General features: G+C 37.0%; 1 protein-coding gene across 5 annotated transcripts in view; it reads right to left on the reverse strand.

Annotated features, from left to right (window-relative positions):
- Nucleotides 1-4325: 4325 nt before the first annotated feature.
- The window catches only part of LOC131226714 (cleavage and polyadenylation specificity factor subunit 3-II), a 101702-nt gene continuing 93551 nt past the window's right edge, over nt 4326-12476 (reverse strand). For 4 of the 5 annotated variants that reach the window (XM_058222352.1, XM_058222353.1, XM_058222349.1 and 1 more), the window contains 3 exons: nt 10028-10169; nt 8859-8955; nt 4326-5537 (listed from right to left, as the gene is read on the reverse strand). In XM_058222352.1, coding sequence (XP_058078335.1) covers nt 4668-5537; nt 8859-8955; nt 10028-10169 — 1109 coding nt within the window. In that variant the 3' untranslated portion in view covers nt 4326-4667. The remainder of the gene's footprint in view (nt 5538-8858; nt 8956-10027; nt 10170-12476) is intronic. The other variant, XM_058222350.1, reaches the window with a different exon arrangement.

The following is a 12476-nucleotide window of genomic DNA, read 5'->3' on the forward strand; positions in this document are numbered from 1 at the left end:
TGAAAGGGAGAGTTGGCGTTTTGAAAACTGGAAAAGTAGGAAGTCGTGTGTAGTTTGGTGGTGGGGCCCACTGGGAGTCTGGGATCTGAGATCCGGGCCGTCAGTCATGTGACCCATCGAATTGCTAGAAAGTAAATGGACTCCGTTTTTAGAGCAAGCAAGGGAAGATATTGTACAGTTTAAGGGTGAACACAGTTGTACGGCTATGATGGTACCAGCCACGATGTTGTTGTGTATACAGAAATCAGGCCGTCCAATTCTTTCATGTGCGTTGGATGAAGATTCAGTACAAAAATCAGGCAGTTTTGAATCCCTGGTGGCCCTCGATGAGAATCAATGGTGGCATCCCCTCTCATCTTGTCGAGCTAATTTTTTTGGCCCGGAGGGTAACCAAAGGGGACACATCCGATGGATCGGTTGGATGTGATACATGGACGCGGTTTGGCCAGTGATCCCAACACCAGCTAGCTAGCTGGTGTAAAACCTCTGCGGGACATGTCATCATGATGTATGTGTTGGCCGTCCGTCTATTTTTTTCCATATCATTTTATGCAATGAACAGAAAAATGAGACAAATCCAAAGCTCAAGTGGACCACACCATAGGAAACAGTGAGAAGAATTATGCCCTCCTTCGAAATCTTCATAGGGCCACAGTGATGTTTATTTGAAATCTATCCTACTGGTAAGGTCATACAGACAGAGGACACAAATATTAACTTGATCCAAAACTTATGTGGCCTCCAGTAAGTGTTAAAGACTAAGTGTTCAATCCCCATTGTTGTTTCCTGTAGTGTGGTTCACTTGAGCTTTGAATGTGCCTCATTTTTTTTTAGCTGAGTGCCCTATAATGAGCTGAAAAAAAATAAATACACAGCACCGATAAAGCTTATAATTCATGGTGGGCCCACGGAGGTTTGACACCAGCTAACTGGCCGTGTTGGGGTCACCAGCTTAACCATGCCCATGGTACATATACTACGTGGACCCCACTTCTGCCCATTACCACCCTAAACTTGGGGTGGTACAAGCACTGCTTGAGTGACGTGGATTTCATCCTACCCTCATTTCTAACTATGAACGGGCAGTTTTGGTGGTGGGCCCACCGTAATTTAACTGATTATTCATGTGGTCCAGCACAAAAATGAGGTTGATCTAACGCTCAAGTGGACCACATCACAGATGACTCATGCATTTAATGCTTTGTGCATTTGATGTAGTCCACTTGAGCATTAGACATGCCTCATTTTTGTGCACATACCTTAAAATAATCTTACAGAAGGGATGGATAAATAGATACATCATGGTGGGCCACAAAAATGCCTATTCCTGGCTATAGGCGAGCGGAGGTAGGACGCAATCCCACATAGTTTTCTAAATAGCTTAAAACTTTATATAAGGAGACTGAAGTAGTCTTTCTTAAAGAGTCAAATGGTTAGTAACAGAATGGGCGGCCAATGCTCTCTAAGTTTAAAGATTATAATTTTTTCTTTCTTAGGTTATAGAATTAGATTACAATCTTTCTTAGGCTATAGAATTAGTATTGGTGGTTTTGATCTTTTTCCTTAGCTTCTCTTTTCTTTTTTAATAAAATAAATTGCTATCCCTTGAAGAAGAATAATAAGAAGAAGTAATCTATACGGAAATAATCATCCAACTAAATAAAATTTATTACACTGATACACTACAATAGTCAATACACATACAATAAGAAATTATGCATATGGCCTAGAATGAACTAAAACTAAATCATAAAAATCGTGGCCCCATATTTAGATCACATTATTTTGATTTAAAAAATGGATAACAAATGGATTTTATTAAATGGTCACTGTGAAATTAAAATAAATAGATTGACACTGTAGATTGCAGTTCAAAGAATGAGGAATGAAGTGTTGTGAGATTGATAATCACTTTGGTAGTATGCTCTTCCCGGGCATAAGGATTTCTATGATTTTTCTCTTGATTTCTTGTAGTGTCTTGCAATGTGGTTGCTAATCCACTTTTATAGACTCCAATCTACTAATCCACTATCTTAACAGTTGGATCTTCAGTGCCTCAGAGAGAAACACCTCCATCATGCTTTGGAAACGCTACTTTATATTAATCCTTGATTCGAATGTTGGAAACATATTTTACATAATAAATATAATTTGTCATATTAATATTATATTAAAATAAATTTAAATATGTGGATTAGCAAACTATTGTAAAGATGATCTTGAACTCCACCACAAACTATCATGATAAAAAAAGGCTTCACGGTCTTTGATCCAACATCTCCTATTTGGCCTTGATGGCCGAATATTGAGATTTTTCTTAATTTTGTTGTGGATATGTCACTCATCAATTCTCTTTTCTAAGTTCCTCCATATTTATACTAACCTGAGAATCCCCAAGACTCATTAGGCTTACATGTTTGTTAAGGAATTAACAAGCATATCTCCAGAAGGCAAATAACTCACAATGATTTTTCCCTTCTTAACAATATCATATATATAATGATAAGTATTTCAATGTATTTGCCCTTTCAGTTATTAGCTCCACTCTTTATTAATCTAATTGCATTTTGATTATCATAAAAATGTGAACCAACTCAATAATTATATCCAACTCCACATCCTTTATGAAGCGTTTACTTTAATAAAAGATGAATATGTTGCATTATAAGTAATAAACTCAGTCTCCTAAGCATACTTGGCAACATCATTGGTTTTTACTAGATTAAGAAACAACAACTCCACCAAGTAGAAAAACATGACCTGATGTAGACTTATATCATCATTGTCCTCAATAAATCCACACTAAATAACTTGAAATTGCAAGCTTATCCACTTAAAAGCAACCGCAAATGCTTTGTACCTTTTATATGTCTAAGCAGCATTTTCACCATCTACCAATGTTTGACACAAAGAAGGCCAATTATATAACAAAGCATACATCAAGTTATCCAATACTTGGGTATAGAAAACCTCTAGTCATTCATGGCCTTCACTAGGACCATCATTCCTAAATAATTTCAACCCCTATTCCACTAGATGTTTGAATATTTTTAGTGTTGATGTCAAGGTAGATTTCTTGACTCAAGCATGACACCTGAGATTTTCTGTCTCTAGTTACTGTAATAGTCAAAACATAGTATGTTTCTTTCATATCTTTCATTACAAATCTAAAACATAGCTATGAATTCATCTTTTGAATTATTTCCAAGTCATTTTCAACCAATAATATGCTATCTACATGCAATGATAGTATAGTAATTCACTCTCACTTTTTAGAGTGTGTACACTGACCTAGATTATTCATTACATAACCTAATTCGAGCATTGCCTGGTAGAACATCAAATACTATACTATAGTTTCTTAATTTTCTTAACCCCTTCAAGTTGCTTCATATATGTAGTTTCTTAAGTTTTCATACTTGATTATTTCCTATCTAATCAATTTATTCATTCATGATCTTTAGTCACTCATTACACTCTTAGGTATATATTCTGTATAATAGCATGTGTCATCGATCTTATCCACATCAATGAAATTATCTGATTGTTCATTCAAGTAAACATTGAAGCCATCTACGTATGGTGGGAGAGCTACTGGTCTTGTTTGACCACTCAACATGGAATGTACCAAGTCTAAACAAGTATATTCTACTTACCTATTGATTCACTTTCTACAAGTTGCTTATCATCCTTGCATGTTAATCTTGGATTCCAACCTACTTCTAAGCTTATATGGCAATAATACTTGTACTAATGAGTTCCACTTTCTAAATCCCACAACTCATGAAGAGTACATTCTACAGCGTTAGTTGGGACCTTTAAGATGCAAGTGGAATTGACTGGTAATGTCTTATTGGAAATAAGATAAACAAACAAATAAATAAATAAATAATGCAGTGAAAGTAGCTTGGTCAAGTAAACTTAGGTTATTTATCTATTTATTTATTTACAGGTTGCTCTGGAGCATTCTGTCATTTTTTATGGATAAGCAGTCAATCCAATAATGTTTGCAAAATGTTCACACAAAAAGGGCCTCTTAGATCTCCATGATTCAGCTTGAAAGGGAGTCATTAGTTACTTGGGTTTGGATCGGATCCATGCTGCCCAAGTTGGGTCTATTTTTTTAGGATGGCCCATATCAGACACTATTTAGAACCGGGTCCAGGTCAGGTTGATTTTGAGAGGTCCTAAACCTAACCCATTTAGTAATTTGGGTCAAACTTTTGGACCTAGAGGTGTTTCATTGGACCTACTTATTGATGGGTTGACACACTATCAACTGATGGGGTCCAATGCTTCGTCCAACCAACTCATTTGCAATCCTATGACAGTACATGGACAGATCTTCCTCTATTTGGGAGATCTTTCATGCATCCTCAATCCAGCTTTGGGCCATCAGATCAATCGTCTGGATTACAATATTGGTCTGAGCAACATTCTAAATTACCTCTCCTCCAAATAATAATAATAATAATAATAAATTACAGCCTGAAGAAAACACTGAAATAAATAAGTACTACAAGAACAAGGCAAAAGGCTGCCCAATTCGGCGGAGTAGAAAGCCCACGTCAGTCATTTCCGCCAAATCTTTTTGAAGTCCACGTCAGTCCAGTCATCCATTCATTCCACCTCAGCATAAGGCATTTGGGTGTGTGATGCCAAGCAGTTTATGAACTTAAAATTTTCATGATTGAAAGCATTCTCCATGCCAGCTTTTCATCAATCAACGACCAGCTGCAGCAGAAAAATATCCATGGTCTGCCTTCACGAACCTCCTCACTCCTGTATGGGCAATCGTCATTTGAACAGATATGCACAACAAATGATTCCAGCTGTAGATGGTCAGAAAATTCTTGGATTTTCTCAATGCCATTTTCATATTTCAGTTTCAGGAATAATTGGTGAATCCAAGAGAACTTATCAGCCGATACACTTTCCATCGAAGAAATTTCAGTGTGTCCAGTTGACGCATTTGATGGAGAATTCAACTCTACATGAGAGTCAAGCAGAATAGATTGTGTCACTCTGCTGCTTGGTTCAAGAGACTGGATCTGTTCCAAGCTGCTTATGCATACAGGGCAGCAGTAGGCAAACTGAACTTTGTGTTCTTCAACGCCCAAGGTCTGCAGAAGTTCATCTTGGTAGACAACCTTAGCCCTTTTGGTTTTCTCCATAATCAAGATGCCATCAGTGACCCTTTCATCTCGTATCTGCAGCAACGGTAGGGATTCGCCATCTCTAGAATCCAAATGACCATCTGTGATGCTGTTTAAACACTTGGGGATTGTACTCATACTATTTCTGATGAATGATTTTGTGGCCTCTATTTTTACGACTTGCGTTGTAGGGATTTGCACAGTCTCATTATTCGCAGGATAACAACACTGAATTCCCAATTCTGATTCGATTTGCCCCTTTAGCTTGTCCATCTTAGGCTTCTCCCCATGCACAAGTATTACATGCTTTGGTGAAAGAAATCTGACAAGATCCATGATCCCTTTCCCATCTGTATGAGGACTGAAAGAAAGCTGATGAATCTGTTCAATACATACAGTTGTTAAGAAACTTTGAAAGAAAAAAAAGAAATATCGAATGTGAAAAAGCGAGTGTACCGACTTCCAGATTGAGAAACTGATAACAAGCTCTTTTGGAAGGAAAAGAAGGCATTTTTACAAATAAAAGAGAGAAAAACGTAAGTTACCCAGATACTCGACAATTCCACACTTTATCATCTACATTTTGAAATGTCTAACAATTTTCTAATTTAATTGACAAAAAATCAATACATAAAATGAGGAGAATTTTACAAATAAATAAATAATAAACTACCTACTTAATATAGTCAAGAAGCTACCTCATTAATCTAAGTAACTACCTTACATTAATTGCGGTTCAGGGTAAGCTAATGTGAGCAAAGGGGTCAATGTCTTGGGTGGGCTCCACCGTGATGTTTATGTGAAATCCAAACCTGACTACCAGGTGAGTCAACCCTGGTTAGGCCTAGGGCCCAAAATTCAGCTCCATCCATGATTTAGGTGTACCATAGGATTGGAAACAATGTACAGGGCAACATTCACCCTCCAAACTGTTTCATTTGGTGTGGCTCCTGTGAATCAAGATGGGCCTGATTTTTGGTCCCTAGGCCTAAATTATGGTGTTTCATCTAATGGTCGAAGTGGATTTCATATAACAATAATAATCATGATGGGCCTTGTAAAAATCAAGCGTACACATCCCTCTCCTAACTAATTCCTTTGGTGGCCCACCTGAACCACATGTCAACCTAATCTTTTGGTCTTGGGCCAAACATGGGACTACACATCTAATGGTCAGAGTGGATCTCACAGACACATTGTAGTGGGCTCTTCAACAATCAAGTGTGGGTGTCCAAAAAAATTCCTTTTCTTCACTCCCGCTGGAAGAGGGATGCCCGCCCTTGATTTTTGATGGGGCCCACCATCTGTGAAATCCACTCTGACCATTTGATGTGTTATCCCATGTTAAATCTAGGTCCAAAAAATCAAGTTGATTTGTGAGTCAGGTGGGCCACACCAAAGGAAATAGTAGGGAGAGAAGTGCATGCTTGATTTTTTTAGGGCCCACTGTGATTATTATATCCAATCCACTCCAACCATTAGATGTCACACAAAAATTTAGCTTGGGGCCCAAAAATCAGGCCTGTCCATGATACAAGTGGGCCACACACCCCGGGAAATGGTTTGTAGGGTGAGTGTTGCCCTGTACACTTTCCAATTGTGTGGTTTACCTGAATCACAGATGTAACTAAGTTTTCGGCCCTGGGCCTAACAAGGGGTGACACACCTGGTGGTCGGGGTGGATTTCACATAAACATCATGGTGGGGCCCACCCGAGCCGTCAAATCCTTTGCTCGAGATAGACGACCCAAGCCGCCATTAAGAAATCTAGCAGAAGGTAATCTAATAACAATTGCTTAGATTAATCTAATGACGATTGCTTAGATTAATGAGGTAGCTCATTGAAAACCTTTTTGGAAAAGGTACTGGAATGTAAATTCTAGGATTTTATTTTATTTTTGGTAAAATTCCCTAAAAGAAATGTTGTAAACTCTATGATTATAAAATCCTCTACGGATCATAGAAGTCATTTGTTAAGTAAGCTTTTGAGTGTTGGTTATGTATCGGCATATCGGTTGATGCAAACACATATCGATCGCTCAATCCTGTTAAGATTTTGGTCCTGTTGAGGTACTCATACACATTAACTTGAATCCAAGTTTTTATAAAGTCAATTGTGACCATCTTCTTAGTTGCATTTTTTTATAGGTGACCCCAACATTCGTTACGAGGGTGAAATTGTCGGATTAAATACAAAATGGGCATATATATAAGTCCCCCCCCCCCCCTCTAGTTTCAAGTATTGATCTGTGTACACGTATCGATTGGTCCCACAGATTGCAAAAGGACGTTTTTGGGGCTGTTCAAGTGTACGCAAAATAGGCCAACACTGTTCATCTGAATTTTTTTCTTCAAATTTCTTGAAGAAATGGTGTATAATGGTTAGACATATATATTAGTGCGATGAATACCACATATTGAATGAAGCTCAAGCCATTTTCGAGGCATTAAGTGTACAATTCATTTGATTTTTTTCCATTGTGAATTTGCTTTTTTTTTATGTTTTAATATCTTACAGGTAGTGTGAAGACTAAGAGGAGTTGGGGCCTTGGAGAGTTTGGGGTTGAGTGGTTGACTGTTGTCGGTTTGAGTGGGTGGTAGTTGTTACTTAAGTAGCAAAAAGGGAGGGGGGGAGGACAGACGAGGAATGAATATATTATAGCAGTTTGGTAAGAGAGTGGGTGGGACTAGGCATAAAGTTGAGTGCAAGTACTGCCATATATGCATAAATCGGGTTATTCCACACCTAAAACAATACTAGGCACTTCAACAGAGACAAGTTAATGGGTACCGAAGTGTCCCAAAAGAGGTAAGAGAGATTATGAAAGCATCTAGAAGATATGGAAGTGAAGAAAGCTATTAGAGAGAAGCAGCAAGATGCTCTCAATGTAGCTTGAGAGGTGTTTGGGGTGGATATGGGTGATGATGATGTGTAGTCAGGTAAGGATTCTGAAAGGGAGATGGTGATAGCGAGGAGTGAGAACCTACATACTGCTCATGAAGATGAACAACGGCAGCAAATGTTTGAAGGGGGTCAAGTCATGATGTAGGGTGAGGGAGTTAAGAGTGGGGGTAGGGTTGGTGTGTTCAGTAATTTACAACATGCCTTTAGCATTGTAATGAACACCTCATCCATTTGCTCTGACAGTACCACTAGCTAGAGGTACAGATCTGGTAATGGCTATCCCTATTTGAGTTCAACACAACAGATCCTCAGTGGTAGTGATTATCATGATTAGTCATCCTCGTTATTCATTGATATGGTATTCCCACTGGTAATGAATATGCTAGTATTATGTGAGCGCCCAAGCCAGATGTTGATGAAGTTGTCAAGCAGCCACAACCGCCGTGTAATTCTTTCTGGTGGTGACTAGTGGTGAGTGTTGTTCACGTAATCATGAACCATTTATAATTTATTTGTAAATTGTTTGCTTCTACATTTGTGTTATTGTGTTTGACACTTTACCATCAGTATATCAGTTTCTCGGCTTCCCAATTATCAGTTTGACACTTTACCATCACTATATTAGTTTCTCGGCTTCCCAATTATCATCACTTCGTTAGTTTGTTTGTGAGATGCACCAAAAAGAAATCTATGGTGGTGTTAATCTGAGACACACGAAATGCAACTGGATAACATATACTGAGCTATTGCTGGCTACCCAAAATGAAAGGTTAAAAGCATGGGAGATGGATGAGAACCTGGCAACGCACATCAACGTAGGTGTCTTTATCCACAGTAACTCTTGTTGGTTTACCTGCCATCAACTTGTGCCCTATGGTTCCCGCCACAGAGTAGCTGATGAGAAAATTGGATTTTGATGAGGATTATAAGAACTAATGATTGGAAACAATGACTGGCATTGTCAAAAAAAAAAGAAAAAGCATCGTAAGTTTACTCCATTTTATATTGGCAATCAAAATATATACACTTATTTAAACTGATATGTTGTGATGAAGTGTCAATGAGTTGGATCTCTGAAGAAAAAACCATAGTGGACTGCAGTAATTTTATAATGAAGTTAATGGGGTCTATCGTTTTATGGACAATTGCATATGAGATAATTCTCCAGGGACTGTGTGGAATGGAGAAGAGTTCTACTGATCAAAAGAATAAAAGAAGTGGAGAAGAATCTCAACTGTTTCAGATTCGAGTCAGATATGCATGGGACCACACTTTCCAATCATTTATTTTTCTGTTTTCTGCCACAATGAAATGAATAGGGGTTATTGGGATAATCCTATCCAATTCGATCAGCACAGCCCACATTCAAACAGGCCATAGATGTTAATGTCATTTCCTTTTTGAAAGCACTAAAAGAGAAAAAAGAAGAAAGAAAAAGAAAAGAAAAAAAACAAAAAACAAAAAACCAAAAAAAAATACAAAAGAGCATTGCATTCTTAAAACATAATCTTATTATGAGGATGCCTAATTGCACACGAGTTCCGGTGGTGACGTGTAGCAGCATGTGCAAGATCCAAAACAACTCATTTGGCAGGGCCTCAACATATATGGTCCACTGCATGATTTTTTAGTTAAAAAAAGGTAAAAGAAAATAAAATAAGGCAGTTGAATGATCCAAAATGTTTTTGACAAAGAAATGACCTCCATATAAATTTTGGGCCCTTTTTTTCTAATCAATCTGTAGTATCCATCGAATCAGCCTATTTATGGACCGTTCCCCATATATTTGTGCAGGCCCTGGATGTGAAATTTGGAACTTGTATGGGAATTAATGTGCGAATAGTCTTGTGCAAGAGCATTCCTCCATCAACATTTTATTTCAATTTAAACTAAATGCAGTTGCAAAGATCAATGTTCTTTCACTAAAATGTTATCAAAATTAAAATAAATGTACATAGCGAAATACCCTGGAAGAGTAACAAGATTCATTTCAGATGGAGCCCATTGCTTGAACACTTCAAGAGAAAATCCTCCAGTGATCATCCCAGGTGTTGCAAAGAGAACGCATGGTCCAGGAGCATTTAATAGAGAGCGATCAAAAGTTTGAACTGCAATTTCACAACATTACCAGACGAGTAAGGAAGAATGGTATCCATAAAACTTAACGCATCAGGAGATTCGGCATTTCCTTCGAATAATTACTAAAGACAGATAGAAAGAATCCATAGAACTTTAAAATGTATCAACTGTTCTAGAGACAAACACGACAAAAACAACAGTTTTAGAAAGACTTGAGAGTCAGGACCTTAAGTCTTTTTCTCCTTTTTTTTTTTTTTTTTGATAGGTAAAGATGGGCTAAACCCGATACCCCAGTATTGATATGCAGGCTAATATTAAGCTACAGGCTTAAAACAAGAGTAGGGAGTAGTTAGAAGCATCTTATAACATTTATTCGGGAGGGCAAAGAAACAAAATAGATACCCTTCGCTATTTGAAATCAAATAACTTTTTTTTTTTTTTGCAGCAAGTGATGTAATGCTTCAGCTGTTTCAGTAAAGCACAAATGAAATACACTACTACCGACCAAAGAAAAAAAATCAACTTGTGGCTAAGATTTAAAACATAGCCCCTTGTAGCTAATTCCAATCTTCTGTGTTTCTACATCCACATTGACATCATACAAGCTTGCAGAGTGTAAAAAGCTGGAAGAGGTACTTGATGACACTACAAGATACTTGTTTACAGTAGAAGACTTTACAAGAATCTGATAGAGCCATGGATTTAAAATGATAAAATAACCTGTGGGAAAAAAATTGTAAAGTACTTACCACTCAGTTCAAAGTCCAAAATACTTGGAGTTCTATGCATTTCATGGAATCGGCCAATATATTAGCTAATACTATTGGTATCGCAGCCCACAGATGCAAGTTACCGGGGAAATTGAAAAATTCCCATGTACCGTAGTGAACATCACATTTATTGTGTGACACATTGCTATATGTATCAATAACAAAATATATCACATAGGGACCCTTTTAAAGATCCACTGTACAACACATGTATCGATGATATGCACAAAAAAATCCTGGTAAGTACAGGGAAATTCAGAAAAAAATGGTTGAAAAGAACATGCGGATGGCCAATAACCCAAAGAAACGAAAGAATCAGTTACATTTCATACGCTCAAGGTGCTCTATAACGGTAACGGTGGCCGTAACGGCCACCACTGTTACCTTTACGATAGGGGTCATAACGGCTGTTACAGTCTCTTTTTTTATTGAAAAATAATAATAAAATCCTGAATAACATGTATTTGGCTCGTAATGTTGATTAAAAAGTATGGAAAACTTATATTTTCCCCATAACAAACAATTACGGCGCTGTTATGGCCTTTACAGGGGACGTAACGTGCCTTTAACGGCAATTACTTGTCATTTTTTTCCATAACGGCCGCTATAGCGGTTACAACCCCATAACGTGTAACGGTTGCTACCGTTACCTTTACATAACGGCCTTTACGGCACACCATGCATACACTCTCCTCTTATAAATAGGACTAACAAAATCGAATAGAGTTCTTTTTGTATCACTCCGTCCCCTTTTTTTCATTATTGATTTCTTTTCTTTTATGTTGGTGTATGTTGACAACTCCACTCAAGTTGTTTCACATAAAAAAGAAAAAATGATTTTTTGTGGTGAAATTGCAATCGAAGAGCAAACAGCCCAAAATCCACTTCTTCTGTTTTTTTTTCCCCCCTGAGAAGTTAGATTAAATGAGTTTAAATTCATTTCTTTTGTATAGATTAGGAAGAAAATAGTTGCAAATCCATATCTACCATATGATTTTCATGCATTGACATGAATTTGAGGCAAGAATTTTTCAAATTTGAAGGTGGAAAATGGAAAAAAAAAAAAATTGGCGAAATCCAAAATTTCCTGTTTTCACCCTTTTAAAATGCAAATAGAGTGCAGAAAATTATATGCTGATGATTATAGGCTGGTCTACAGATTGGCCACACACTTTTTATTTTTAAAAAAAAAAAAAAAACATTTTTAAGTTAAAATTAATAAAAATGGATTAAAATTCATTTTAAAAGAGTGTTAATCCACCAAAATTGGCCAATCTACAGATATGTTGATGAGTGTAGGATGATCTATAGATTGGTGGCTACACTCTTGTTTTAATATATATATATATATATATATATATATATATATATAGACCTGCCACAACTCTTGTATTTAAAAAGAACATATTTTTATTTAAAAATGATAAAAAATAATTATATATGCATAAAATGCAATGAAATACAGATCATAAGCGTATAAATTAGTGCATTACAGGTGCTAAATTATTGCATTATTTCTTTAAAAAATTAGTGTATTAAAAACACAGCTACTAATTAAAGTGGTCA

This window comes from Magnolia sinica, chromosome 15, assembly GCF_029962835.1.
Source record: "Magnolia sinica isolate HGM2019 chromosome 15, MsV1, whole genome shotgun sequence".
Taxonomy (NCBI): domain Eukaryota; kingdom Viridiplantae; phylum Streptophyta; class Magnoliopsida; order Magnoliales; family Magnoliaceae; genus Magnolia; species Magnolia sinica.